This window comes from Pteropus medius, unplaced genomic scaffold, assembly GCF_902729225.1.
Source record: "Pteropus medius unplaced genomic scaffold, Ma_sr-lr_union100, whole genome shotgun sequence".
NCBI classification, from domain to species: domain Eukaryota; kingdom Metazoa; phylum Chordata; class Mammalia; order Chiroptera; family Pteropodidae; genus Pteropus; species Pteropus medius.
This window is the reverse complement of record NW_024350923.1, coordinates 4,088,834-4,109,070: the sequence shown is the minus strand read 5'-3', so window position 1 is coordinate 4,109,070 and position 20,237 is coordinate 4,088,834. Positions and strand designations below refer to the sequence as shown.

The 20,237-nt window shown below is 58.4% G+C and overlaps 4 protein-coding genes across 12 annotated transcripts; 1 reads left to right on the top strand and 3 right to left on the bottom strand.

The window, feature by feature from the left end:
* Positions 1–1,133: 1,133 nt before the first annotated feature.
* Positions 1,134–5,214, bottom strand: LOC120584638 (uncharacterized). The gene is made up of 7 exons (XM_039840397.1): positions 5,199–5,214; positions 4,961–5,066; positions 4,555–4,675; positions 3,415–3,574; positions 2,986–3,172; positions 2,727–2,780; positions 1,134–2,018 (listed from the first exon to the last, which is right to left on the bottom strand). Exons 1-7 carry the CDS (start codon positions 5,212–5,214, stop codon positions 1,955–1,957), a joined length of 708 nt encoding a protein of 235 aa, XP_039696331.1. The 3' UTR covers positions 1,134–1,954.
* Positions 5,215–5,783: 569 nt separating this feature from the next.
* On the top strand, positions 5,784–11,537 carry NDUFV1 (NADH:ubiquinone oxidoreductase core subunit V1). 3 transcript variants are annotated; one of them, XR_005648125.1, is made up of 10 exons: positions 5,784–5,945; positions 7,016–7,098; positions 7,172–7,342; positions 8,369–8,552; positions 9,373–9,562; positions 9,964–10,176; positions 10,357–10,523; positions 10,838–10,919; positions 11,094–11,282; positions 11,381–11,534. XR_005648125.1 is itself a non-coding variant. In XM_039840673.1 (10 exons), the coding sequence occupies exons 1-10, from the start codon at positions 5,874–5,876 to the stop codon at positions 11,465–11,467; spliced, it is 1,395 nt and encodes a 464-aa protein (XP_039696607.1). In that variant the 5' UTR covers positions 5,786–5,873; the 3' UTR covers positions 11,468–11,537. The 3 variants fall into 3 exon arrangements, 2 of the variants coding, with proteins under 2 accessions (XP_039696608.1, XP_039696607.1); XM_039840673.1 differs by having other exon boundaries at positions 5,786–5,945; positions 11,137–11,282; positions 11,381–11,537; XM_039840674.1 differs by lacking the exon at positions 11,381–11,534 and having other exon boundaries at positions 11,094–11,288.
* A 336-nt stretch (positions 11,538–11,873) lies between these two features.
* LOC120584747 (double C2-like domain-containing protein gamma) lies at positions 11,874–17,702 on the bottom strand. 6 transcript variants are annotated; one of them, XM_039840680.1, is made up of 12 exons: positions 17,442–17,578; positions 15,768–15,876; positions 15,280–15,659; positions 15,033–15,112; positions 14,884–14,955; positions 14,563–14,672; positions 14,347–14,482; positions 14,157–14,210; positions 12,726–12,880; positions 12,543–12,624; positions 12,265–12,361; positions 11,874–12,194 (listed from the first exon to the last, which is right to left on the bottom strand). In XM_039840680.1, the coding sequence occupies exons 3-12, from the start codon at positions 15,527–15,529 to the stop codon at positions 12,064–12,066; spliced, it is 1,167 nt and encodes a 388-aa protein (XP_039696614.1). In that variant the 5' UTR covers positions 15,530–15,659; positions 15,768–15,876; positions 17,442–17,578; the 3' UTR covers positions 11,874–12,063. The 6 variants fall into 6 exon arrangements, with proteins under 6 accessions (XP_039696614.1, XP_039696611.1, XP_039696609.1 ...); XM_039840677.1 differs by having other exon boundaries at positions 11,874–12,361; positions 17,565–17,702; XM_039840675.1 differs by having other exon boundaries at positions 11,874–12,361.
* On the bottom strand, positions 17,629–19,749 carry NUDT8 (nudix hydrolase 8). Of its 2 annotated transcripts, none has more exons than XM_039840682.1 (4): positions 19,459–19,749; positions 18,670–18,802; positions 18,013–18,090; positions 17,629–17,924 (listed from the first exon to the last, which is right to left on the bottom strand). In XM_039840682.1, exons 1-4 carry the CDS (start codon positions 19,650–19,652, stop codon positions 17,697–17,699), a joined length of 633 nt encoding a protein of 210 aa, XP_039696616.1. In that variant the 5' UTR covers positions 19,653–19,749; the 3' UTR covers positions 17,629–17,696. The 2 variants fall into 2 exon arrangements, with proteins under 2 accessions (XP_039696616.1, XP_039696617.1); XM_039840683.1 differs by lacking the exon at positions 19,459–19,749 and adding an exon at positions 19,234–19,444.
* Between the last annotated feature and the right edge of the window lie 488 nt (positions 19,750–20,237).

The following is a 20,237-nucleotide window of genomic DNA, read 5'->3' as shown; positions in this document are numbered from 1 at the left end:
GCTTCTGTTCCTTGTCTTGACTTTTTGTCTTTGCTTTCCCCTTTTATAAACTTTCCTTTTGACTCTAGCTTTGGAATGTGTTTGAATTCTTTCTATGCTCTCCGCTAAGAACCCTCTTCTCTCTCGGGGCGGGGCTTGGTCCCCCCCGCCCCCACTCGAGGAACTGCCCTGTCCTGCCTCAATTCCTGGCTCTAGCTGCTCCCCCAGCCGCAGGAGACCCTGAGTGAGAACAGCCTCGGTGAGCTCACTCAAGCCCCAGATCCATATCTTGACAAGGTGTCCTCAGAAGGGGGTGCTCCCAGCTGCCCAGCCCTGGAAGTGACAGTCTCCTCTTCTGCCCCATTTTGATGCAAAGGGGGCTCTGTGCCCAGGAAGAGGAGAGTTTGTGACATCAGTCAATGTCTACTACATACGACGGATCCAAGCATATGCAGGAACTTGCTATGTAATAGCTGTGGCATCATAAATAAGTTTGAAAAGGAGTTATTTGGTATTAGTAGATGTGAGTCACCATACTGAGAAAAATTACTGGATCCTTACCTCACCCCATAGACAATAAAGAACTCCAACTAGTGTTTTCTCAACTGGGGGGTGATTTTGTCCCCCAGATTACACTTGGCCATGTCTGGAGACATTTTTATTGTCGCAGTTTGTGGGGTATTGCAGGACATCCAGCAATGCACAGGAGAGCTGCCCACAACAACAAAAAAAGTGAGGGACTTTGTTTTGACCTTGGGCTGGGGATGAATTTCTTAACAAGTCCCCAAATGAATGAACTTGACTACACACCCAAACTAAGGATCTCTCTTGTATAATGATGGTTATTGCTTATCAGATGATCAGATAGATGGTAAACTCAAAGGAAATATTTTCAACATCTGGTGTGGTTTTGGGGAAGACCCGTGGTTTATAATGTTGGAATTGTCCTCCTCACTAATCTTTCAGAATCCCCTCAAATCCACACAGACCATGAAAAACCAAAACACACACTCCATCTCTCATAAGTAGGAGACTCTATGCACCCAACCCCCTACATTTATAAAGTAAAAGCTAATGAGAAGACAAGAATTTTGGCAGCTGGAAATAACAGGTTTCAAACTCTACAACAGAAAAAAACAGAGAAGGCACCATCCTTTCAACTGCTCTTGGGACTTTACTACAATAACCATCTATTAAGCCTCAGAGAAAGTTTTAGAACATTCCAGAAGAGAAATAGTCCAGACAACAGTCTCTCATCATAAGACCTTAAAACAAACAAACATAAATAACAAAACCAGGAAACAAAAGGCTCTAATGTCTATAGTTATACTATTTATAAATTTATAATATTTATAAGTACATTTATAGATCTGTTAAAATGATTCATGTCAAAGAAGAAATCAAAACCAAAACTGCAGAACTTCCAGGCTATTGTGATAAAGAAACATCCATAATATGTGGGAAATAACGGTCTGCTTGCTTTGATTGCTCTGGCTATGTAATTATCTGACAGGGCCGATCCCTCCCACCCCCACTTCGTTCTTCAAAATTGGCTTGGCTGTTCTTGGCCCTTTGCTTTTCTATCTATATTTTCGTATCAGTTTTCCCAATTCTGTGAAAAGCCTTGATGGAATTTTTTTTTAGGCGTGGCAACCCTTGGTTGACCTCACATATTGCAAGGACCTTATCAGCTTATGATCCCTTGCTTTTTAATTTTTTTCGCCTGCGGCACCTGGTCTTCCTAGGTGGTCTCCCATCCAAGTACTAACCGGGCTCAACCCTGCTTAGCTTCCTTGATGGGATTTGATTGGAATATGCAGTGAGTTTACAGTTTAATTTGGAGAGATGTGACATCTCCATGATGTTAAGTCACCCCAGCTGGTCAAGCTCCCTGAGCAGCTGAGGTGCTGGCTGGAGGCCAAGGGAGTGTGGCATTCACGAAGGCGAAAGGAAGCCATAAATACTGGCTGTGGTGTCATGACCCGTTGCAGGGATGGGGGTCCCCTCCACACGTCTTTTGTGGCTCCGAGTTTTGTATACTGGAAGGAAGGAAGTCTTTGTAAGGTGCAGAGCGGTCACGGGAGGAAGGACATGTGACAGAAAACAAAGAGCTCAACCTGTTCCTAATAATAAACATTCCACGGGGTTTTGTTTTGTTTTGAGCTGATTTACAAACTAGGGCTGGCATTTCTAAAAGCTGAACTCTGGAGAAGATGAGCCCCAGGTTTCTAATAGTTTGGGATTAGTCAAGGGGCGTGTAAGCTTTCTCTGACTGTCGTCCCAAATAGCCATCAAGGGCTACACTAGATGAAAAAGAGTAGACGAGCTTTTGTGTTAAGGGACAAAAGGGACGTAGGAAGGATTCCACGGGGCATCGTGGGAGTGGGCAAAGGGCCAGCGTGGAGAGAGACACTCCGGGCTCCCAGACACGATCTCCTGGGTAGACGTGGGCCCGCTGCTGCAGGGAGGAGCCAGGATGCGTGGGGCAAGGGAGATGGTCTGGCGTTTGGGACCTGTGCCCAACCGAGACCTCACAGGTCCTCCCTGATGGCGACTGCAGCCCGTGTCCAGTGCTTCGGGACCAGCGTAAGGCGAGGAGGGACACTGAGACACTGGCCGGCTAACGGAGACTGCTTCTCGTGCCAAGACCAGAATGTCTGCAGAGGACGCGAGGGCGCCCGGTGCTGGGGGGCAGAAGGGAGGCCTGGCCAGAGTCATGGTCGCATTGCTTCCCCGGACGCTCTCACCTTGTCCTGTGTATTCTCCACCGACCGTGACGGATCCAATTTAACTTTCTCCAGCTTCAATGAATAGGAAAAAAAGAGAGATTTCCAGGTCAAGATAGCAGAGTACAATCCGAAATCCACGTGGTCCTTCTCAAACACATTAAAATCAGAGAAGGAACTGTTCATAACGAAGTCTCAGCCACATGGAAACAGAAAAGGGAATTCTGTGCAGACTTGAAATAAACCTCCCTCTGAAGGAAAGAAATAGGAAGAAACCCACAGCCTGGGGCGTGAGCCGAAGCCTTGCGTTCCGGCCGGAGAACAGGAACACAGTGAGGCTGAATGCACAGGGCTTGAGGCCAGGTCCTCAGTCCGTGTCCAGCTCTGGAGAACAACGCCGAGAGCCCCCTGTGACTGAGGCCAGGTCTCTGCCAGCAGAACGAAGCGGGGGGCCAGAACTGTCCTCCCTGTCAGGTGACAAACAGAGCCAGCCCAAAAAACCCGAGTGTAGGATTTGGGAGGGAAGGAAGTCCAGAGGGAGGAGATCCTGTTTTTGTGTTTGTTTCATATTTAGCAGGAGGATAGATACGTTAATTAGTTTTTAGTGGAGAAAGAAATGTAGGTATGACCGTTAAAACTGAGTGCCTCCCTTGAGAAGCTCTGTGCTGGGTGTCAGAGAAGAGACAAGATCCCATCGTGCCGGAGTCACACTGGACCTGTGGCTCCAGACAGTTGAATGGAGCGGTGGCAGAAAGCTTCCTGGGGAAGTGACATCCAGAGGGCTTCTCAGGAGGAGGAAGAGGAAGGGAAGGAAGGAGGGTCCTCCAGTGCAAACCTAGCTTGCGTGGGCAGAGCCATCCGAGCTGGAGCTGGGGAGGTAGAGGCACGGGACCTTGAATGCCAGCCCAAGTGGCTAGGGCTTTGTCCTGAGGACACTGTGGAATCACGAAGCATCTCAGGCAGGGAAGAGACAAAGTGGATTTGAGGTTTACAACAGTTCCAGGGTGCCAAGAAGGCACTGGAGGGGTCAAGATGTGGGACTGGGAGACCTTGAGAAGGCTTTGCAAAATTTCAGGTGAAAGCTGAGGGGCCATGGTCATGGGGCGGGGCCTGAGGCAGAGGAACTGGGGGTGTTCAGAAGACAGGATGCAGTGGATTTGGGGACGGAGGATCTTGACGCCTCCCCACTCTGGCCCAGAAGCTGGTGGGGGAGGCAGATATGGACGGTGACGTAGGACGGAGCAGGTGCAGAGGGTGAGAGAGGCGAGAGCCTCGGACGCTTCAGAGAAGGGCTTCCTGGGAGGTGACATGGAGTGGAGCCTGGTAGGTGGGGACAGAGTGGGGGATGTAGGATCAGGAGAACTCAGGCAGAGTTCTGGCAGCTGTGCCATCCTGGGTAGGCCACTCAGTGTCACTGATACACTGTCCTCTTCTGAAAACAAAAGCTCATCATTCCCAAGCCTCGGGTTACAGGAGGATTAAGGAGATGATACATGGCAAGGACTTGGCACAGAGCCCGGCACTGGGTGAACAGATCCTGCCCCTCACTCTCCATTTCATCACCCCACTCCCAGCTGTCTCCCGTCCACATCCCCAGGCTGCCTTCTCCCCAGAGCCTTGCATTCCCTTGACCCAGTTAGAGAGGGATGAGGAAGGACTCCACCCTCTGGCTCCATCCTGCTCGCCTTCTCCCACCCCAGAAGGAGAGATCTATGGACTCAGGTCTGAGCCCAGGATTAGCTGTGTAATCCCCAGCTGTGTCTGGGCAATCTCTTTCCCTACCCAGGAGAGGGGGCCAGGGCTGGAAGCAAGGATTGCCGGGCCCTCCGCCTGGCACTGCTCCACCCACCTGCGAGACCTCAGACAAGGTGTGATGCTTTTGGTGCCTCCTTTGGAAATACCACTGACATCCCACGATGACTGTCACACGTGTGTTGATTGTTCTGTGGGTTTGCCCTGTGGGGGGAACTCTGGGAAGAAAGAAAGGCCTGGGTTTGAGTCCGGCTCTACCACCGGGCAGCTCCAAGTGGATGCGCATGGACAAGGGATGAAACCCATGGGCCTCAATTCGTTTCATGTATAGAATGGAATGAACACCATCCAGGGCTGCTGTGGCAGTACATAAGAAAATAAAGGCAAATGAGTTTTGTAAACAGCGCATTTCTTGAGAGATACGCGCATTTCTTGAGAGATACGCAAGAATGATTACAGGGCGAGAGAGCAGAAGAGCTGAGAAGACCGAAAAGGACACTTACATCTGGACCAGGGCAAGGTCTGAGCGGGAGGGCTCCAGAGAACTAAAGAAGACAAGACTTAATCGCGCTTCCAAGGCTTCAGAGAAGGCGAAGGACAGAGCACCTCCTCAGGTCAGAGGAGCATCCGGTGGTGGGAGGGCCGACACACGAATGCCCTAAAGCCCCAAGAGGAAGGGGTCCCGGGGGGAGGGGACGTGATGTGATGACCCTGCAGGGGAGGGGCGGAGTCTTTAAATGCCAGGCCAGGGCCCCATTGCGAAGGTAGTTGGAGCCACGCCAGGATTCTGAGCAGGAGCGCTAAGTGGCAGCCTCTCCCCGCGTGAGGAGGGACCGGTTGGGAGAGCTTATCAGCGACTGAGAGAGGATGTGCCATCCACTGCCCAGGGGCGGGGGTGCAGGGTAGGGAGGGCTGCGCGGGATCACCGTCTAGGAGGGCTTGGACTGGGACAGAACAGTCACGAAGGTCGGGCTGTAAGCACCCTGATTTTTCTTCCTCCCCCCATACACGTGTGCATACGGCAGGTACACATTAAATGCTGAACCCGTAGAAAGTGGAAAACACCAGAACCCGGCAGAAGGCGACATGCGAGGTTTACTTGAAGTTTGAAAAGCTGGGGGCCGGGAAGCGAACGCGAAGAAGCCGAGCAGGCGAGTAAGGAAGTGGGCCAGCGGTTATGCCAGTGAGCAAGCGCTCGCGAGCCGGGCGCCGTGAGGCAGGAAGGCCGGATGCCGGCGGGACTACATTTCCCAGCAGCTTCAGCGGCAGACAGTCACTTCCGCCAGGGGGCGGGGCCGTCGCCGCCGGGGCGCGTGATGTACTTCCTGTGCGCCGCCTAGCGTCTCGGTCGCGCCAGTTCCTCTTGCCTTAGAGACGTGAAGGTGACAGCAGGAGGTGACCGGGCTGGTTCCCGCGATGCTGGCGGCACGGCGGCTGCTCGGCGGGTCTCTCCCCGCGCGGGTGTCTGTACGGTTCAGCGGCGACACGGTGAGTCCCGGCCTGGCTGGAGCCAGGGGTGTTCGCGGGCGGGTCTCCCTGCTGCGTCTTTGCGGCTGCTGTCTCTTGAGTCTATAATGCCTCCTAGAGAACCTTCCTCATCTCCCCAGCCCGGCAGGAAGGTTGCTTCTCCGACCAGGGTGTAGAAGGTAGGGTTCCAGTAAGAGACTGACTCCTCTCCCCGCGCCAACCCCCCGGCTCCTTGGCTTCCCTTCCTTAACGGTCCCGCGGCCTGGCGGGAAGTTTTGCAGGTGGCGAAGGGCCCGTGTCTCATTGCCGTGGCTTTGTGGGGCGTGAATGTGTCATTGCCACATTTTACAGATGCAGAAAACAGTTTTGGAGAGGGATGTGCGCCTCCCGATTCCCAGTCCAGAGCTCTGCTACCCGTAGTGGCTTTTAAGGCGATGGAAGTCTAGAAGCCAGTCTGCCCTAGCCCTCAGTCGGGGTGCTCACCCCTGGGTTATATATGGCATTGCAGACGCCACCTCTTCTCATCAGTTTTTCCCCAGATGGGTCTCTCTCAATCACTTTTGTGTTCCAGCCCCAGTGAGGCATGTCTTTTCCATCAGTAAAAGCATTTTGCCTTCAGAGTTAGTACTATAAGGTGCTGGCCTAATTAAGTTTCAGTCCAGCAGGACAGCCAGACAAGTAAGTGGACATGACATCGCACTGGGCTCGGGAAGATAGTTGGTGCTGTGGTTCAGATGTGGGCTTTGGTCACAGACACACCTGAGCTCAAGTTCCATTGGCTGTTTTTGGCTCTAAGCCCTTCCATATGTTCATTTTGCTCTGAGCCTCAGTTTCCTCCTCTGTAAAATCATGCCTGTCTCACGGTTATGAGGATGAAGTGTGGTTTCGAATGTAAAATACTTAGCCTAGTGCCTGCCAAACAGGAAGTGCTTACTAAGCGGTGGTGGTAGTTATGACACCTGAGGCTTAGGCCCCTACCTTCTCCTCAGCCCAGCCCTCTCTGATCAGTGGGACCCAAGGATCTATAGCTTCTGGCCTGGCCTTTCATGACCCCAGAGCTCTCTGGGCCTCCTGACCTTCTGTGTCCATAGACAGCGCCCAAGAAAACCTCATTTGGCTCACTGAAGGATGAAGACCGGATCTTCACTAACCTGTATGGCCGCCATGACTGGAGGTGAGATGGCGCCCTTAGCCTGGTGGGTACCGGGACAGAGCCTCCCCTTCACTGCCTTCCCTACTCTGTTCAGGCTGAAAGGTGCCCAGAGTCGCGGGGACTGGTACAAGACGAAGGAGATCCTGCTGAAGGGGCCCGACTGGATCCTGGGTGAGGTCAAGGCGTCGGGCTTGCGGGGCCGCGGAGGCGCTGGCTTCCCCACTGGCCTCAAGTGGAGCTTCATGAATAAGCCCTCAGATGGCAGGTGTGTGTAGGGAGGCAGAGATGGGGTTGCAGGAGGAACCTTGGGGGTGGCTGCGGCTTCCCCAGGCCTTTGGGTTGTTTCCTTGGAGTGAATAAAATGGGAAAATGTCACCGGAGATTGAGTAGGTGGAACTCAGTTCTCTCTGGTCTTCCTCAGGGGAGACTTGAGGGGTAGCCGAATTAACACAAGGTTTCGACTCAGGCCAACTTAATTGATCAGTTCCTAGCTCTGCCTTCTAATCATATAGCTTTGGGCCGTCTCCTGGCCTTTCCCTCCCCCGCCTTAGTTCTCGCCCACACCACCGCTTCCACCCCTGACCCATGGATGTTGCCGTCTCCCCTTAAGAACTGGATCTCTGAAGGCGGGGCGTCTCCTTCCACGCGCTCGCGGCGTGCACCCGGGCCCCGGCATCCCGGCACACTCGGGGGGCCCAGCACACGTGGGGAGCCTGGCGCACCCGGGGTATGGTCCGTGGCTCCACCTGGGGCGCGAACCCAGAACCTTCTGCGTGTAAAGCAGACGTGCTGACTGCTACACTACGGAGCCACCCCGATCCTGGCCTTTTTGAACCTCGTGTTTTGTTTTTTTTTTTGTAAATGGGTTTTGCGTAGGGATTGGAGAGGTAATGTGTAACAGCTTTTGGCCAGTGCGTTGGTCAGCAGATAGAAAGCAAAGGATAAACGCCGGCCACCTTACCTCCTTTGGCCCCACAGATACAGTGGAGGTTCAGGAAGGTGCTCTGTGACCAGAGCAGAATGTAGGCTCTCGGGAAAGCACAGGGAGAGACATTTGGACTGAGCAGAACAAAGACCTTTCCTGTGCTCATAGGCACCCAAAGGTAGAATAGGCAGTGAGCTCCCTGTCATTGGTGGTGAACAATCAGAGCTCCTGGGAACATGTTGGGAGGGCGGAGAGGGATTGGCTGCCAGAGGAGACATCTTTGAGGCTTTCCTGGGTGGGTAGAATTGGGGTTGAAAGCCCAGCCATGGTGGCCCAGTAGCGTAACTGACCTGCTGGCCCCAACAGGCCCAAGTACCTGGTGGTGAACGCCGACGAGGGGGAGCCTGGCACCTGCAAGGACCGAGAGATCATGCGCCACGACCCCCACAAGCTGGTGGAAGGCTGCCTAGTCGGGGGCCGAGCCATGGGTGCCCGTGCTGCCTACATCTATATCCGTGGGGAATTCTACAACGAGGCCTCCAATCTGCAGGTGGGCCGGGGGAGGGACACCCACAGAGGAGGAGGTGCTAGGTGTGCACTCACATGCCCACTTACCTGGCATAGTTCTTAGATTTTAGTGCTTGATCTGTCCAAGGTCAAACCAGGAGAGCGGTGGTCACTCCTGCATGCATCATGAATGGGACATGACCCCAAAGCCTCCTTCTCTGGGCTTCTCCTCTAGAGCCTCAACTTGGGAGGCCTTCCAGGGCTCCTGGACTCCTAGGGTGCCAGGGGGCTAGGGAACTCGCATGAGGGTTTATTTCCTGCGGAAGAGTCCGGGGGTCATTTCAGTAATTCTCAGCTTGGTGATGCCCGTAGTGATTGGTCCAGGGCCCGAGTCACACCTTTCTAATAGGCGCCTACACAGCACAGGTTTACGGGACCAGCCCCTGGAACAGTGCGTGGCGCATAGTAGCGTTGTGCACAAGAGCTACAGTTACATATTTTTAAATAAACTGGTAGGGTCTTTTCCTCTATTGTAGGAGCAGTACTTACTCATTATAAAAATAGGAAGCCACACACACACAAGAGAAAAACCTCCCAGACTCACTACCTAGAGAAACTGCTCGCTAAATTTGTATTTCCTAAAATCTTTTTTTTTAAATGCATATATTTGGAGGATTTTTAAGTGTTATCGCAATAGCATGCACACTGTCGAAGTCCCCACCCCCTCAGAGTGTCCTCCACTTGTGTCCAAAGAGAACTTTCACCCTGGATTTGGCGATGGACTCACGGGGCCTGTACCCCCAACCCCATACACAGTGTTCCCAGGCTCCTGGGGACAGTGCCCTTACACCTCTGTCCCACAGGTGGCCATCCGAGAGGCCTACGAGGCTGGTCTGATTGGCAAGAACGCCTGTGGCTCCGGCTACGATTTCGATGTGTTCGTGTTGCGGGGGGCGGGGGCCTACATCTGCGGGGAGGAGACGGCGCTCATCGAGTCCATCGAGGGCAAGCAGGGCAAGCCCCGCCTGAAGCCACCCTTCCCCGCCGACGTGGGTGAGCCCCGGCCCCCGCCCGGGCCTTGTCCTATGGAGTCCGGGATTTGTCTGCAGGTCCCCACTGGTTGTTCCTAGGGAGTTTCCGAGTTCCTGCTGCACTGGGCGCCGGACAGAGTAGGGGAGAAGCGACATAGACACTCCAGCAGTGCCAGCTGCCTCATCCTGCCTCAGGCCCCACGTGAGGCACCCAAGTCCCTTCCAGCCCTCCAGGAGTGAAGGACAGGGTGGTAAATGAGGCGATGCAGCTCCTGCTGGAGTCTAGTGGGGATAAGTGACAGAGGGGTGAACGCAGGGAGCTCCTTGCCATGAAAGCAGGTCTCTGGGACAGACCCCACTGCCAAGAAACCCAACCTGCCCCCACCCCTGGCAGCCACCAGTCTCTTGTCCCATTTCCCGCAGGAGTGTTTGGCTGCCCCACGACTGTGGCCAACGTGGAGACGGTGGCGGTGTCCCCCACCATCTGCCGCCGTGGAGGGGCCTGGTTTGCCAGCTTCGGCCGTGAGCGCAACTCAGGCACCAAACTGTTCAACATCTCCGGCCACGTCAACCACCCTTGCACCGTGGAGGAGGAGATGTCTGTGCCGCTGAAGGAACTGATTGAAAAGCACGCTGGTGAGGCCCGGGGCCATCAGTGGGGGACAGGACAGGGTGTCCATGAAGAGAGCCAGGGCTGGAAGGGCGTCAGGAGCCGGGGGTGGGGTCGGGGCTCACAGGTCCTGGGCTCAGGACTAGGCAGGTGTTCTGGCCCCAGTCCTGACCAGCCATCCTTTTGGGGACTGACGGGGGCCCCAGGGGGTGTCTCGGGTGGCTGGGACAACCTCCTCGCTGTGATCCCCGGCGGCTCGTCCACCCCGCTGATCCCCAAGTCCGTGTGTGAGACGGTGCTGATGGACTTCGACGCGCTGGTACAGGCGCAGACAGGCCTGGGCACAGCCGCGGTGATCGTCATGGATCGCTCGGTAAGGGCTGGCCAACACGCCCCACCCGGTCCCTGCCTCACGCCAGCCTGCTTAGTACCCCTCCCCGGGCGTCTGAGAGCTCTTGCCAGCCCCGGGTCCTGGTTCCTGTAGCCTGATATTCTGTGAGGTTGAAGGGAGGGGAGCAAGGCTGCTCCGGGGGGCGCCCGTGTAGTCTGGGCAGCACAGGATGCCCGGGTCGGAGGGTGGGGGTGAGGGGGTGGCCAAACGGCATTGGATCAGGAGGGTCTGCTGCTGGGGGCTGAGGGCTGGGGCCCAGGCCTTGGGTGCCTGCTCACTGTCCCTCGTCCCTCCAGACAGACATTGTGAAAGCCATCGCCCGCCTCATCGAGTTTTACAAACACGAGAGCTGTGGCCAGTGCACCCCATGCCGTGAGGGTGAGCACCCCAGGTGGGGTGGGGGCTTTCTCTATGGCTCACCCTGGGCTGGGTGCATGACGGGTGGGCTCTGCACCCCGAGTAAACAGCTGCTGCCTCTTGGTCTACTGTGGCTTCTCTTAGTCCCCACCCACTGTGGCCTGCACCCATCAAGTGCCATCCCCCACGCCCCAGGTAGAGGAGACCATCACGCCCTCTCTTGCTGCTGTGGCTGCAGGTGTGGACTGGATGAACAAGGTGATGGCCCGCTTTGTGAGGGGGGACGCCCGGCCGGCTGAGATCGACTCTCTGTGGGAGATCAGCAAGCAGATAGAGGGCCACACCATTTGTGCCTTGGGTGACGGGGCCGCCTGGCCCGTACAGGTACTGTCCTGCTGGTGCACTAGGGTGGGGGGTGCTGAGAGCCCAGGGTATTGGGAGATTTTTAGACCTCAATTTATACAGTGCTCCCCGCCCCCCAGGGCCTGATCCGCCACTTCCGGCCGGAGCTTGAGGAGCGGATGCAGCGGTTCGCCCTGCAGCACCAGGCCAGGCAAGCCGCCTCCTGAGCCCACTGCCCCGGGCTGGCGTCCATCTGTCTGGAGGGCTGTACAATAAAGCGAGTGCTGCCCACTCTCCCGTTGCAGCTTCTTTGTGGCCTTGCTCTTCACCTTGCCACCTGTGGCCTATTACTCATGGAAGCCTATTTTTTAGACAGGCGGAGGCTTGGGAGGGGATAGGTCAGCTCAGAGTCATGTCATCAACCCACACCTTGGCCTCCTGTGGGTCCGTGAGTCTGTTCTGGGCCATCGTGAGCCCCCAGCCCTCAGTGCAGGAAGCAGGGGTGGGAAGTGGTGTCATGAGGGGAAAGCTGTGGCTTGGGGTCCACACCCGGCCCTCTGGAAGGTGGAGGCAAGGCGAGCAGGGCCCAGTCTGCCCTGTGAGGCGATGGGCAGAGAAAGAACAGGCTTGCCCTGGTCCGCTGTGGCAGAGAGGTTTATTCTTGCTTCCTGATTTGGCAGTGGGCACACTTGAAAGGCGGGAAGGAAACAGTTTGACCAGGGCATGAGGGGGTGAGGCAGCCCTCGGTCCTCCCAGCTCTGTGGGGACGTCTGTGGGTCAGTTTTGGGGAGAAGCGGTGAGCAGGGCACGGCCAGCGCCCCTGCTAGTCACTGAGCTGGAGGGGTACACCGTCCAGTGGGTGCCACAGCTCCAGCTGGCGGTCACTGCGGCCCAGGCATTCGCACCAGTGCCGCTGGCGCTCCCCACTGGTCCGGGCACTCAGCTGTACCCCGCCTGGGTTGGGGATAGAGGTCAGGAGCTATGTGGGAGCCCACTGGACCCCCTGCCCTGCATTCCCACTCACCAATGAAGTCGTTGGCTGTGCCCAGGTCATAGTCCCATACAGACACCAGCAGTGTTTTCTGGGCCAGCTCCTCCCTCGGGCCTGCATAGAAGAATTCCTGCAGGGCAGGGGACAGGAAGGCAGGAGGAGGAGGCCTGGGGTCCTTTGCAGTTTCAGAAACAGGCTCAGGCAGGTGAGCAGCTCAGGCTAGCGGGGACCTGTGCTTTCTGACCGAGGCAGGACGCTGACCTCCCCTGCCCCAGAGCAGCCAGGATGGCATCGGCCTGGCCTTGGCCTACCTCATTGAACTCGGGGTTCAGGGTCTTCTTCCGAACACTGGTCTTGTATTTAGATTTCTTTCCCACATTTGGATGCAGGAAACTGGGGAGGATGGGGTCAGGTTACATGCGGCCTTGGAGAGGTGAGCCCCGTAGGGCTCTGAGGAACCCCCATACCCACCTGTTCACCGTGTTTACACTCACAGGCGGACGAAGGGGTCCGAGTAGCCATTGGCATCCATGGGGGCGAGGTGGGCGCAGCGCAGCACACCCACCAGCAGGCCACCCCGCTGAGAGCTGTAGCACAGTGACAGCAGGATGCGCCCACGTTCCTCCCCAGCCACCTCCGCCTCCACCTCCTGCAGGGTAGGCTGGGGTCAGCCCCTGTGTGGCCCGAAGCCTACCCACCCACCCAGTGTTGGCCAGGATGTGAGAACTCGAGCCGGCTGCAAAGAAATCGAGCCAATGATTTAACTTCATGATTCGATTTCCCGAGACAGTCATCGACTTAGTGCTCTGGAAGGGAACTTAGAGGGTCAGCTGTGCCCTCAAGGGCAAGAAGGAGGGGGCTTGCTCAGGCAGTGTGACGTCACCGAGTGCCACAAACAGGCCAGGAGCTTCCTAAGTGAGTGCCCACTAAGTGCCCATCACTGCCCCTGCAGGGCTAGCCCAGTGTCCCTGAGACCACTCTGAGTGGCTGTTCTCTACCCAAGAACCTATGGGTCCTTCCAGCTACAGAACCTCCCCCTTTTCACCTCCCACCTCCTTGGGGACCAGATGCAGACTGTCCTTTGCCATACTTGGCCCCTGGTGCTTCTGAAAGGACTTGAAGAGGATGCCTGGGAAGAATGTTTTTCTGCCACACTTAATGTAGGATTCAATTTGCAGAAAGCTCAACTGTGCCCGCGTTCAGCTCTCAGTAAGGGAGTGCTCTGTGAGCACCTGCGCCGTGCACCATGGCACTGCCGTGTGTGGGGTCTGGGACCGGAAGTGGATGGCGCAGGGTGCCTGCTCCACATTGGTGAGACTTGCCCAGCCTTGGTTAGTTGGCAGCAGTAACTTGCGGCTCCACTAGGGGGCAGGACAGCAGCACCTGGCCCTTCAATGTGAGAGGGGCCTGGGCCAGCAGTGCCTCAGCCTTGCAGGTGGCCCACCCCTCCTGTGCAGAAGGGGTTCCGGCCTGATTGTTGGTCTCCTGTGGAGCCCCCTGCAGTCACCGTCGCTGCCACCTGATAAGGGCCTGTCAGGAGTGGCACTAGCCCCAGGAGAGGCACCCACACTACCCCAGGGGCCCACCCAGCAGTTGGAACCATACCCTGTCCATTCTCTGCTGCCCTCAGGCCACAGACAAATCCCACCTCTGCCTCAAGGTGGCCTGGGTCTCTGCCCCCTTGCCTGTCCCCATGTCTCACGGCTCCTCTGGGCTGCCATGACACAGGTGTCCACCTCCCTACGCAGTCACTGGTCTGGCTATTCCCCAGGGTTCTTCTGAGCAGTGATGACAGTGACAAAGGCCATGAGAGAGATGGCCTCAGTTTCTCCAAGCCCACCTTGTCCCCTGCCTGATGCACTTCTGCCTGGGCCAGCCCAGTCTTTTCCGCCCCCAACCCCGTGCCGTCCTGCTGTCCTACCCACCTCCTCATACAGGGACATGCCGCGGGCTGTGTCCAGGCTCTTGGGCCTCTTGGTCTGAAAGAGCAGAGAGCCCAGTCACCTTGGCCGACACTCACTGCCCAGATTCCCCTCGCGGCCCTCCCCTCTCTAGCTTTCCCGGCACGAGCTTCCTCGCCCCTGAACCCCCACTCTGTGCGCCAGCCCCACTCACCAGCCTCCGCTTCTCCAGACACACGTTGAAGCTCCTGGCTCGGTTGGGTACCAGCCTCCTCAGGGGCACCCGCAGCTCCCCCAGGGGGGGTGCCCGCCGCCGTCTCCGCATCCGTGGGTCCTCACACACACACAGTCTGGTGGCCACCCAAGTCAGACCTGGCCGGGCAAGCCCCTACCCCGCCCTGCTCCCTCACGGCCCACGCCCGGTCCTCACCGCAGGGTCTTACGCCCAGCGTCCTGGCGGGTGAAGCCATAATAGGTGAGCGTCTCTTCCCAGACAGGTCCCCTTGTGCCCCGAACTGTGTGTGTCCGCAGCTGGCTGGCCTAGGGGCCAGGCAGGGTGGGTCAGGGCCTCAGTCCTTAGGGCCCCACCCTGGCCCACCTCCCTGATGGGATCCCCGGTTGCATATTCCAGCAATGGGGAGCTGCGGGCCTGATGTCCAGGTCCTCGGAGGGAGGAGCAGGGCAGGACAGGTGGGTGACCAGGCTGGGTGTGGCCAAAGAGCAGCAGTAGTGGCCTGGGTCTCACCCTCACCTTGCTGGCCCCTGGCAGTAGGTTGGCTTTGACGTAGGTGTCCACAGAGCCTGAGGCCGGTGGCTTGAGGCCCTGGGAAGAGACAGTGGATGTGGGGCAGGCCTGTGGCTCAGACCCGTGGCCCAAGGACCCCCCACCCACACCATTACCTTGGCACGATGAGCCGTGCAGTGCAGAGTGCTGCTGTCCGCGTCGAAAAGAAGCGTGAACTCAAGGGTGCCCAGGGCAGCTGAGGGCAGGTGGTAGACGGGGTCAGTTCCCACCCGAAACCTCCCCTGTGGCACCGTGCCTCCTGCCCTGCCGCTCTCATCTGAGGTCAGATGCCTTGGATGCCCCAGACCCCACCCTGGCTGGGCTGGGCCCGGAGTGTCCCCCTTGTGCACTGTCCCTACTCACTGCTGTCGTCTGAGTCTCCCTCTGGCTCTAGGTCCGGCTGCCGCTGGGGTGCAGGGTGGATGGCAGGGGCCACTGCAGGGCGTGGGTCTGGGGACCGCAGGGCAGGCTCGGCGAACGGGTTGAAGTGCGGGAAGTAGTCGGAAATGAGGTGGATAGGCCGGATGGGGCCTGGGCTCACGTCGATGGCCATGTGCTCCTGCATGCTCACCCGCGGCGGCCGCCTCCTGCTGGCTGCTGCTGCGCCCGCCATGGGGGCTCAGACATGGGGCGGGAGTTCAGAGAAGGCCCCGCAGACTGGAGATGAGGGGGCTGCACCCAACGAGTTAGGGCAAGGAGGCATCACGGAGGGCACTGAGGGGCTCCTGGGTGGCAGCCGGGACCTGAGGACAGCGCAGCATGGTGAAGGGGGGTGGGATGGGGGAGAAGAGGAGGCTCCGGCCTGGAGGGGGACCTGGCGAGCGGGCAGGTGGGCTGGCCGGGCTACTTACTGCTCTGAGAGCTCCGCCTGGTTCGGTTCGCTGCTAGCTGTGCGCCTGGCTGTGCGCCTGACTGAGGTAACCTGTGAGAGCAAGAGTGTGACCAATGGCCTCCTGGTCCCTATGGGGGAGAAGGAAGAGGCGGGGCTCAGAACCCACCTCCAGGGCTCAGGAGGTGGCACCTCCCTGGCCTCCACCCCAAGGGTCCCTTTCCTTAGTGGGGGGGGGCCTCAGCCTCCCTCCTCCTCCCTCACGACCTGCACCCCACATGCCGTCAGAGTTATTTTTACCACCATCATGAGGCTCTGCTCCCTGGTGAGAAGGCTGGAGGGCCAGAGGTGACGCAAGGGGTGTGAAGGGCAATGAGAGGGGTGTGAGGGAGGAGGGCAGGAGAAGGGAGCCTAAGGGAAGGAGGAGGGGTGCAGGGCCCCCTTGGGAGGTGCGGAATGGGTGCATGAGAAGGCGAGGTGGGAGGGATCGGGGAGAGGGGAGGCAGTGCCGGGCAAGAGGGCATCTGCAGTCTGGTCCCCTTGCAGCTCCAGCTTTTGAAAACGTGGGTCAGATGACTTCAACGCCTCTCTCCCCGTCTCCGGGCTTGGAATAAAATCCTAACCTATCACCGAGGCTGTCCCCTTGGTGCCTCAGGGGGTCCCCTGAGTGCACCAAGTTCCACGTTTATTCTTCTTGGTTTCCTTGAACGCCCCGAGCTTTGCGCATCGCTGCACCTGCCCTTTGACCTAGCCCATTGCTGCTCACCTTTGGGTTCAAGGTCACTCTTTGCAAGGGAACTTGGCTGACTTTTACCTGCTCAACCTTCCCTCTTCCCAGTGGTCCTCTGGAGGCCACCCCTCCCCTACTCAGTTCACGAGGTTCACCCTCTTCCCCAGGCTTGTGCCTCAGACCCTGCCAATCAAAGAATTCCAAATCCAGTTGGCCACATGACAAACTCGGGGAAGGCCATGTGACCCAAGGCAGGCCAGTACAGTGCAATTCTGGGTTAGACTAGCCGAGAAAGAGAAGCAGCGTTCCGCTGACCGCGCGGTCCTGGAGCTGCTGGCCTCCTCACCTCTCCCCCCTGCGGTGTAGAGAATGCTCCCGAAGAACGAAGCCAACACAGTGGAAGCGGCCAGAGGAAGAGCCCCTGGATGCAGCCATGCCTGAAGCGAACCATCCCCGGAGTTTGTAATCTCCATTCCTCTTTTGGCAGTCAGCTGGGGGAGTTTTCTATCACTTGTCCTGGCTAATAACTCCCAGTCCACCATGTCAAGTTCCGACCTCCCACCCCTCAACTCTCTCATGAAGCCCTGGTCTATATAATTGCTGTATAATTCCACTATTATCTCAGATTGATTAATGTGCAATCGCACAATTATCTGTGTGACCTGATCTAAGGTCTCCTTCAGAGTGAGTCCCAGCTGCCACCAGAAGCAGGACAGCATCTGGCTGATCCGCAGATGTGGCTCCAGCATGGCGGCAGCTGGCCACGGTGGGCTTGGCTTGGCAGTAATGTGCAGGGCTCCCCCCCCGCCCCAGATTCCCGCAGCCTGGCACATGGTCAGCCAGGCACGGAGGAGGGGACGGTGCAGCGGCTAGGAGTTTGCGCTAGAGTCAAAGAGGGCCTGGTTCAAATCCCTGCTTGGGGTGAACTTAGGCAAGGTGTGTGTCCCCCCTGAGACCCAGTCTCACCAGCCAGGGACACTGTTGGCTGTCATGAGGGTGACATGAGAGAAATGATGCTGAGCACCTGGCACACAGTAAGGGCCCACTGCTGTGAGTGACCGTGTGACAGAGGTACCCTAACCGGAATACCAGCTGTCCTGTGGGGTCTGCCCAAGGTCAGGGCCCCAGTGCAGAAGGTGCAGTCACTGCGGAGTTGGCAAAGACTCTTTATTCAGTCCTGGAGTGGAGCTGCCCAGGCTGGGGCTGCTTAGGGCCAGGTCTTTAGACTCTTGGCAGCCCAGAGATGACCAGGCGGGGCTGGTAGGCACCAGGTGCTATCAGCTGCAGGGCAAACTCTGTGATGGCAGCTGTGAGCCCCCAGACACGGTGTGGCCCGTGAAGGAAGACAGGCATTGTGTAGTGGTAGTGGCTGCCCTTGCGGAAGTGGGTATAGCCTTGGTTCTCCATCTGCAGCAGGTGGGCTAGGGACAGGGCAAACACCTCGTCCACCTGTGGGCAGGAGGCAGGGAGAGGGTGGGCAGAGGCCCGACCATTGCAGCCTCCCCGCATTGGGACAGCCCAGGCCCTCAGCACTTACCTCCTCGGGGTTGGGCTTGAGGCTCTGGGGATCCAGTGGGCCCACACCAGCAAGCACCGGCGCTATGGTGGTCTTATTCTGGCACAGGAAGGCAGACAGTCAGGGGAGGCGTGATCTTGGCAGGGCTTTGGGGCTGGGGAGGGGCAGCTGGGAGAAGGACCCCGCCTCGCCATCCAGAGGCCTTCAGCAGTCAAGGTCAGGTCCACCTGGCCCCCTGGGGGCTCACTGCGGCCAGGAGGGCTGGCTCGCCCGCATTCAGGCCTCTGGGCCTTTTGCAGATTGTTCCCTGCAGTTGGGACAACCTTCTTTTTTACTACCCTACAATCTGCCACTTGTGATTCAGTCCCTTCTTTCCCTGTGAAGCCTTCCTCAACCTTCAGCCATCAAGCTGAGCAGAGCCGGTTCACCTTGGGGCTACTTCTATCCCAGATTTGAGTGTCACTATCCTTCATGGGAGGGGGATAAAAATACCCCTGGCCCCTCTCCAACTTGTCCTGTGGGGATGGAAGGCGACTGCCAAGCAGGTGACTGGTGCTCCACTGCATTGCATTCCATGCCTGCGAGTCCATGACCATGCTCCTTGTGCCTGGGGTCCTGGCTCCTAGCCCAGTGAATGAGGTAAGGGCTGGCGATGGCCTCAGAGCCTGGTGGGCTCACCTGGTCATATACTGGCTGCAGGATACCCCACACGTGGTCCTCAGGCACCACCAGGCCCAGCTCCTCGTGGGTCTCCCTCAGGGCCGTGTGCACCACGTCCTGGTCAGCAGGGTCACGCTTGCCGCCTGGGAAACTAAACAGGCATAGACAGCCTGGTTCTTGGGCTGTTGGAGCCATGGAGGGGCGGGGATGGCAGCTGTGGCAGAGGGCCAGTGGCCCACCTAAGCCTCTGCCCCTAGTTTGCGGCGAGGCCGGCAAGATCTCTCCAGGCTGTTTAGCTCCCTGAGCAATGGGGATAAGGGAGAGAGGCTCTGGAGCTCAGACCTGTACATTCCATCTACGGTGGCTCCAGTGGCGCTGACAGGGACCCTAGGGTGTTCCCAATTCTCGCCGAGGGCGGGGCCAGGGCTGGAAGCCAGGAAGCGACGCCCCGCGCGCTACCTTTGCCGTGGGACCTGAATCTCGCCCTAGTCGTTGGGAGTGGGCAGGGTCCTGCCTTTTCAGAGAGTAGGACATAATTCAGAGAGAGGCGTCGCCGACCGGAGGTGATGCAGACGTGCTTACAGGGACCCGGCGTGGCGCCGGGGCAGGAGCACTCCCACGCTCCAGGAGGAGGGACGCGGGTCGCAGGCCCTGCCGTAGCCCGCCGGCCAACGGGCTCTTTGCAGACCCATTCCGCAGAGGCGAGAACCGAAGTTCGGAGAGGCTACGTGCCCGGCCCGCGGTACCAGCAGTCTCCGGGGTTCAGCGGCCTTCTCCTAAAAGGGAGACAAGTTCCCGGGCCTGTACCTGACGTCACCCTTGTGCCTCCCGGCCAGGCGGCTAGACCGCAGCGTGTAGAGCAGCGCCGGGACCCCGCGCACGGAGCACAGCGGCACGAGCACGGCGGCCGCCGCGGGCCACGCGCGGAGCCGGGCTGTGGCCGGCGCCAGCAGCCGCCGGCAGCGATGCTCGCCCTCCGCGGACAGGCAGTCGGGCAGCATGTCGGGCCGGGCGCTGCGGGAACACAGAGGGCGCCAGACAGCAGGAGGAAAGGGCGAGGTCGCGCTCACCCTCTCCGGAACCTGGCGGGGGCCGAGGGACCTAATGCCCCGCCCCGCCCGGTCCTTTGGCGGCGGGGCGGGGCTGGTAAGGGGGCGGGGCCTCGGTGGGACGGGGCGGGGCCCCAAGTGGAAAAGCAGTGGATTGAGCCTCACGGTGCCCCGGGGGCGTGGCCGGAAGGGGCGAGGCCAGATACCTCGGGCTGCCGACCGAGGGGCGGGCGAGGGGCGGGCGAGGGGCGGGCATGGGCCGGGGGCGGGGCTGCGGTGGACCGTCCGCGGATCTGCGTCCTCGAGCTACCCTGGAGCATCTCGGGTAGTACACGACCCAGCAACCGGACCCGCCCCTCTTGACCGCGGAGTTCGGGAGTCAGGGTGTGTCTTGCTGTTGAGGCCCCGCAGGGCTCCGGGTCCCTCCGCGCTCGCGTGTATCCGTACTTCTCCAAGGACCTAACAGGAAATGCTCCAGGACGGGCAGAGTCGGCGTTTAGGGAGTTCACGGGACTCTCCGTAGGAGGCCGAGGACGT

What these genes read in the sequence shown, in the direction of transcription:
- LOC120584638 (XM_039840397.1), bottom strand. An exon ending in TCTGGAGCCACAGGTCCAGT is followed by an intron (nt 3,173 to 3,414) that starts GTGACTCCGGCA and finishes GTCACCTGACAG; the next exon opens with GGAGGACAGTTCTGGCCCCC. An exon ending in TTCGGCTCACGCCCCAGGCT is followed by an intron (nt 2,781 to 2,985) that starts GTGGGTTTCTTC and finishes TATTCATTGAAG; the next exon opens with CTGGAGAAAGTTAAATTGGA.
- NDUFV1 (XM_039840673.1), top strand. Translation starts at nt 5,874, where the DNA reads ATGCTGGCGGCACGGCGGCTGCTCGGCGGGTCTCTCCCCGCGCGGGTG. An exon ending in TACGGTTCAGCGGCGACACG is followed by an intron (nt 5,946 to 7,015) that starts GTGAGTCCCGGC and finishes CTGTGTCCATAG; the next exon opens with ACAGCGCCCAAGAAAACCTC. An exon ending in TATGGCCGCCATGACTGGAG is followed by an intron (nt 7,099 to 7,171) that starts GTGAGATGGCGC and finishes TACTCTGTTCAG; the next exon opens with GCTGAAAGGTGCCCAGAGTC.
- LOC120584747 (XM_039840677.1), bottom strand. Translation starts at nt 15,529, where the DNA reads ATGGCGGGCGCAGCAGCAGCCAGCAGGAGGCGGCCGCCGCGGGTGAGC. An exon ending in GCTGGGCGTAAGACCCTGCG is followed by an intron (nt 14,483 to 14,562) that starts GTGAGGACCGGG and finishes GGTGGCCACCAG; the next exon opens with ACTGTGTGTGTGTGAGGACC. An exon ending in TGAACCCCGAGTTCAATGAG is followed by an intron (nt 12,362 to 12,542) that starts GTAGGCCAAGGC and finishes CCTGCCCTGCAG; the next exon opens with GAATTCTTCTATGCAGGCCC.
- NUDT8 (XM_039840682.1), bottom strand. Translation starts at nt 19,652, where the DNA reads ATGCTGCCCGACTGCCTGTCCGCGGAGGGCGAGCATCGCTGCCGGCGG. An exon ending in TGCAGCCAGTATATGACCAG is followed by an intron (nt 18,091 to 18,669) that starts GTGAGCCCACCA and finishes TTCCTGTGCCAG; the next exon opens with AATAAGACCACCATAGCGCC. An exon ending in TCAAGCCCAACCCCGAGGAG is followed by an intron (nt 17,925 to 18,012) that starts GTAAGTGCTGAG and finishes TCCTGCCCACAG; the next exon opens with GTGGACGAGGTGTTTGCCCT.